The sequence below is a fragment of the Cyprinus carpio genome, chromosome B10 (genome assembly GCF_018340385.1).
Source record: "Cyprinus carpio isolate SPL01 chromosome B10, ASM1834038v1, whole genome shotgun sequence".
Lineage (NCBI taxonomy): Eukaryota > Metazoa > Chordata > Actinopteri > Cypriniformes > Cyprinidae > Cyprinus > Cyprinus carpio.
Genome location: NC_056606.1, coordinates 18,894,416 through 18,901,535, shown reverse-complemented (window position 1 = coordinate 18,901,535; position 7,120 = coordinate 18,894,416). Strand labels below are relative to the sequence as shown.

General features: G+C 38.7%; 1 protein-coding gene across 1 annotated transcript; it reads right to left on the bottom strand.

The window, feature by feature from the left end:
* Positions 1 to 1,653: 1,653 nt before the first annotated feature.
* Positions 1,654 to 3,912, bottom strand: LOC122138624 (trace amine-associated receptor 13c-like; the record flags this gene model as incomplete). The annotated part of the gene is made up of 1 exon (XM_042732034.1): positions 1,654 to 3,912. A coding segment is annotated over one exon (1,056 nt), but the record flags the coding sequence as incomplete, so codon positions are not given.
* Positions 3,913 to 7,120: the final 3,208 nt, after the last annotated feature.

Here is a 7,120-nt window from a genome sequence, read left to right as displayed (position 1 = left end):
TGCTTCTCTGTAGCCCAGGTCAGGCGCTTCTGCCGCTGTTTCTGGTTCAAAAGCACACGCCTGTGCACGGTGGCTCTGGATGTTTCTACTCCAGGCTCAGTCCACTGCTTCCGCAGGTCCCCCAAGGTCTGGAATCGGTCCTTCTCCACAATCTTCCTCAGGGTCCGGTCACCTCTTCTCGTTGTGCAGCGTTTTTTTGCCACACTTTTTCCTTCCCAAAGACTTCCCACTGAGGTGCCTTGATACAGCACTCTGGGAACAGCCTATTCGTTCAGAAATTTCTTTCTGTGTCTTACCCTCTCGCTTGAGGGTGTCAATGATGGCCTTCTGGACAGCAGTCAGGTCGGCAGTCTTACCCATGATTGCGGTTTTGAGTAATGAACCAGGCTGGGAGTTTTTAAAAGCCTCAGGAATCTTTTGCAGGTGTTTAGAGTTAATTAGTTGATTCAGATGATTAGGTTAATAGCTCGTTTAGAGAACCTTTTCATGATATGCAAATTTTTTGAGATTTTCATGAGCTGTATGCCAAAATCATCAGTATTAAAACAATAAAAGACCTGAAATATTTCAGTTGGTGTGCAATGAATCTAAAATATATGAAAGTTTAATTTTATCATTACATTATGGAAAATAATGAACTTTTATCACAATATGCTAATTTTTTGAGAAGGACCTGTATATCACACAAAGAGTGCCGTATTTTTCTCCAGATATCAGCATGATTACAAATGTAATAATCATTTTATACAAGTTTAATAAAGTTAACATTTAGTGAATTACATTTTAGACACAACATTGCCTGTTTTTGCTAAATTTTTGCCAATGAAAATAGTTCCAAACAAAGATGTCAGCACTATTTTGCATCTCTGAGCAATGGATGGTGTTTACTTACTGAATGAATCATTTTTTTGATTCATTGACTCACTCAATAACACAGTCAAATGCTTTGTTCCTGAATGAATCAACTGTTTAAATTAATCAGTTGAATATTAATGACTCACTCATTAACACTGACTTACTGCCACTGCCACCATTTGTAACTTTTTTATTTAATTAATTTGTTTTCTCCTTTTCCATTTTGCATTTACTTGTACTTTTACTTTCATGATCAGCTAATCTTCATTAACATGTACTGTATAAGTTTCGGACAAATATCAACTACTATCAATCAGCAGTTCGTCAGTTGATACATATCTAATTTTATTTACAGGTATTGTATTCACCGCCACTGATGCACCTTACAATAGCCATGACTTTGCATGAGTGTATGCATTTTTTTATTTTAAAGGTGGTCTTTATTCACGCCATAATATGGACAAGCATGAGCAAGAAAAAGAAAAAGAAAAAGATCATATGGCTTTAGAAAAACTAGAACAAAAATGTCCTCTCTTATGGACATTTTTACTGATTATTCCTGACCTTTGGTGGAGGAAGGTGTGGGGAACAATTCAAACTAATGTACAACTCTTTTGTCTCAATTTTTAAACAGTATGTGAAAACACTGGATATCGGATACCTTAGAGCAGTAACAGGAAAAAAAATAATGTGAAATATTTTGAAGATGTTTTACATTTAAATAAACATACTGATCCCATAATAATCCTGATGGAAAACACAGTGACTGATTATCAACTGGCATCATTTATTGGTGGTTTGAGATTCACTGCACATGAATCCTGACAGGCTTGTAATGCTTATGGAGTGAAGAAAATTTTAATGTTTGTAGTTTGACAACACTGTCTGTGGCCTTTTTGTAACCACCTGTTTATGTCAGCATTTATTATGATCATGGAGGAGCTATTGCATCACTCCATGTGTGTGTGTGTGTGTGTGTGTGTGTGTGCGTGTGTGCATTTCTACAGTATTTCACACCTTTAATGAGTGTAGTGGAGAATCGTCTCTGGAGCAACAATACATGAAAAACATAAATCAAAATTATAATTGGTCTTCAAAGTTGGCACATAATTGATGTTTTCTGACATCTGTAATAGTAAACAAACTGAACAAAGACATGTAATTGTACATGTCAGATCAACCCATGAGACTACCTTGATAGAGGCCCACCCACACTGCCATTTGCAGAGCCCATTGTATTTTACATTAAATTATAATCATTTTCTTCTTTCCAGGGGTACTACATAAACATAAGAAGTGCTAGTAATACAAAGTTTGACAACGTTCAGCAGGATGCAGTTAAGTGCTCATGGGAAAGATTAGTTTTAAGCTTTTTTTTGAATATAGTCAGGGATTTGGCTGTTGGGGATGGGGTTGGGAAGATCATGCCACCAGCAGTGGACAGTGAACGAAAATGTTTGAAATCTGACCTCTCTGACCTTTCTGGATGGAAAGTAGACTGGTAAGATTAAGGTGAAGTAGGAAGGTGCGGAGTTGATGCCCATTCTGTATTCAAGCATCATTGTCTTAAACTTGATGTGAGCTGTAACTGGTAGCCATTACAGAGGTGTGACGTGGGCTCAATGAAGACTAGACATGCTGCTGTGTTCTGTATTAGTTGTAGAAGTTTGAGTGCACATGATTTTGAGAATTTGAGAGAAAAAAAGCTTTATTTCTTGATCATTTCATTTTTTTCCCCATACAATGTACAGTAAGTGAAAGGTGACCGAGACCGTGACTTAATGTTCAAAAATTACATACAGGTTTTGAACAGTAAATGAAGTCCATTTTCAAAAGTTTGTTTTAACTTCCCTTTAATATTTAGTTATTATTGATTATTTTATATGTAATTCCTATATCTGAGCATGTGAATACATTTCCATGCTGTAATTTTTGGATTGATCTCAGAGGGTGTCTAGGTAAGAACATAAAATAAAACAAATAAATCCCCACTGAAAATCATTAATGACAATCAGTAAAAATGTCCATCAGAGAGGATGCTGGCTGAAAAATTCTAAGAGTTAGAATGTTTTTAACCGATATTTTAAACCAGTGGTAAAATAAAGCATAGACAATAGGATTCAGACCTGAGTTTACATAGATGGTCCATGTTAGAAATGTCAGTGTAGTGGAGGAAACTGTTTTTGTTTGAGAACAGATGAAGAATGGAATCCAGCAAAGCAGATAAGCTGTCACAATGATTCCTAATGTCAGAGCAGCTTTGCTCTCAGTTTTCCTCCTCACTGAAATGTCCATTACACATTTTACACCATTCATTTGAGAGTTAATAACCCTGACTTGCCTCTGCACAACATAAAATATCCTCAAATATGCAGTGATGATCACAGTACAAGGAAATAAAAAAGACACTATTAAATCAATTAATCTCCAAACAGGTGTCATCAAAACAATACACTGGCCATAACACAGTATTATGTCTGACATATTAAAATATCTGTTACTTATTACAAACCAAATAATGTACATTGAACAGCAAAACCAGCAGAGACAGATGCTTATTAAAGTTTTAGTTGTAGTCATTTTCTGTGGGTACAGTAAAGGATGACAAACAGCCAGATAACGATCCACAGCAATTAATACCAAATTACTAAGAGATGTAATAAGGAGCAACCTAACGATGATCACAAACAGTCCGCAGTAAGTGTCTCCGAAGTACCAACATGTCTCAATTTGCTTGATTCCCTCTATGGGTATCACAAAAATTCCAACAAGCATGTCGGACACAGCTAGAGAGAGAATGATCAGGTTGGTTGGAGTGTGAAGCTTCTTGAAGTGAGAGATAGAGATGATCACCAGCAGGTTCAGAAACACAGTCCAGGCTGACAGCAATAATACAAACATATAGATGATATTATGTTCAAAACTGGAGCGTTTTCCCTTGATGCACGATGAGTTGATGGCAGGAAAGCAATATAGAGTCTCATGATTCTCTGTCTCATTAGCCATGAGTGACTCTCCTCCTGTTAGGAGTTTGTTCTGCTCTCCTTTACTGTGCTTTCATTTATACAGTGTCTGGATCAGATTGACCAACCCATCTACCACCCACTCTGATGCTGAATAATTATATAATAATATTCTTTCCCCAACTTTTGATATGATGGATACACAGTCTAATTTATTTACCTTTATTTAACCATGAAGTCTCATTGAGATTAAAATCTCTTTTACAAGAGAGACCTGGCAAAGGTAGCAGCTATATAGTAAGACACATTTTAAAATACAACAAATACACATTAAAACAAATTTTAAACATAATATCCTCTCAACAAAAACAATCACAAGCCTCAATTACAAATCTCTTTATGATGCCTTTAAATTCATCAATTGACACAAATTTATAAAGTTTTAAATCTTTTTGCAAATTATTCCATGCCCAGGGTGCATAATACAAAAATGCAGTTTTTCCCAGTTCTGTACAAATTCGAGGTACGTTAAAAAGCAAACACTTGGAAGAGCGTAGCTGGTAACTTCCGGAACTAAGACGGAAGTTTACCTAACATTTCAGAGACCTAACATTTCTTTATAGATAAATATGCAACAGTGCTGTTTTATACATATGGTAAGCAATGTCTAACCCACCATCTCATATAAAATGCAATGATGCGTACGGAATTTTGTATTTGTAATAAAATGTGATGAAGCATGGCGTGAGTCCGACCAGCTGTTTGTCTGTTTTGGACACAAGAATAGAGGCCATGCTGTCACGAAGCCGACGCATGTCCCATTGATTGGTGGAGGCAATATCTTTACCCTATGAGGCCGCGGCTATGCCTCTAGGAGTTAGAGCTCATTCCACTAGAGCAGTGTGCTTCCTCTCAGGTTGTCCTCAGTGGATCTTCTATGACTGATATCTGTGCTGCGGCAGGATGGTCCTCACAGAACACTTTTATCAAGTTTTACAGTCTGGATGTAAGGACGGCTCCTGGCTCCCGGGTTCTCTCCGCTTGAGCAGATGCTTCCTTGGATCCCAGCTATCAGGTACGTCAGGTGTTATGGTATAGGGTTCCCATACGGTGACGTCACCGCAGCATCGAAGTGACCTATGAAAGGGAACATCTCGGTAACCACGGTTCCCTGAATAGGGAACGAGATGCTGCGGTCCCGGCCGTTCCATACCTGATAGCATTCTTCTCTTCAGTTCATGAAATCTGAGCGAAATAGCGCGCGGCACCCGGGTATACAATGCGTACGCATGCGTAAGGCGGTGCCAAGCGCTATTTGGCCAATAGGATTGGCGAGATGGTATAGGGCTTCAGACATTCGTCACACCGAGAGGTGTTCCCATACGGTGACGTCACCGCAGCATCTCGTTCCCTATTCATGGAACCGTGGTTACATACGTAACCGAGATGTTTAGGGATATCCGGTTTGCGAACGAATCACTCAATGTAACCGGATCTTCTTGAACCAGTTCACCAAATCGAACTGAATCGTTTGAAACGGTTCGCATCAACAATAAGCATTAATCCACAAATGACTTAAGCTGTTAACTTCTTTAACATGGCTGACACTCCCTCTGAGTTCAAATAAACCAATATCCCGGAGTAATTCATTTACTCAAACAGTATACTCACCCAACCCCTAAAAAAACCACACAACTAGTTCCGGGTTGAATCGTTCTCGAGTCAAGAACCGGTTGCATCGGTTTTCTGATCACCGGTTGTGATGGGAAGTTCTGTTCTTTTTCCGCGAACCGGTTCTTTCGGACAGTTTGATTCAATAAACCGGTTGCCGAAAACGGTTCACCAGTTCTTTTGCGCTCGACGTAATGACTTCATTGGCGATGATTGCCCTTGATTCAAGCCTTCGGTTTATACATAACATTAGCACAGAATCAGTTCAGAATCAATCACCAAAAGAACCAGCTCGGTTCAGACGCGCTGTGTGTCAGTCTGCTTCACGCTGAATCACGCATGCGCAGTATCATCAGCTCCTCGGTTCTCGAACCGGACGCGTCCGACAGAAACGGTTCTTGACTCGAGAACGAGTCAATGTTTCGTTCGTTATCTGGCTCAGTCAGCAGTTCAGTCAGTATATTGTTTGAGTAAATGAATTACTCCGGGATATTGGTTTATTTGAACTCAGAGGGTGTGTCAGCCATGTTAAAAAAAGTTAACAGCTTAAGTCATTTGTGGATTAATGCTTATTGTTGACGCGAACCATTTCAAACGATTCAGTTCGATTTGGTGAACTGGTTCAAGAAGATCCGGTTACATCAAGCGATTCGTTCGCGAACCGGATATCACTACACTGGTGTGTTGTGAACGCGCTCATAACAGACCCGGGAGAGAAGTCAATCCTGAATAAAGTCGTAGTTTTTGATATTTTTGGACCAAAATGTATTTTCGATGCTTCAAAAAATTCTAACGGACCCTCTGATGTCACATGGACTACTTTGAAGATGTTTTTTATTACCTTTCTGGACAGGACAGTATACCGTACATACATTCTCAATGGAGGAACAGAAACCGGTTTTACTGACAGGATGCGCATGACAATCGAATGTGATTAATTGCACAGCCCCACACACATTCAGGAACGATATGAGGGTGAGTCATTAATGACATCATTTTTATTTTTGGGTGAACTATCCCTTTAACATTCTCATTTATAAGTTATATATCACTTAAAAATTAATGACAAAATTTAGGGTAGTTATTAAGACTGGTATTGCCTGGAATTGGTAATAATGTTGGGGGAAAAAATATATAATTAGAATATCAACTTGCCTTAATTATGCATACACTGTTTACTGTGTGTTTAACAGCCTACCTAAACAGCTGCCTTCCAACCATCATGCAACATCTTAAGTGATGTGGAACACTGCAGCTCTGCCCATCACACAAATAGTGCTTCTCATGTGTACAGCAAAGAAGACCCAATTTATATCAAGCACTGCGTTAGTTTAGGCAAGCCACAGTACACCCATGACTTGACAAGTACCTTGCTACAGTGATCTTTTAAATTCACTTTCATTTATTTATCATTCTGCCACTTTATTGTTAACTCTAGCTGCATTTAAACTCCCGCCTCCAGCCTCAGCTTTATTTTAGCTGACTGACGTCAGTGATTCTTGGCTACTCAGGGCTCCAGACTGTGAATAAAACTGTCGAATTTGGAAGCAAAAATATTAATTTGCATGAAGTTTTTGACGAGATTGCCACTGGCAACTATATAATTTTGTTATGATTTAAAAATTTGCATG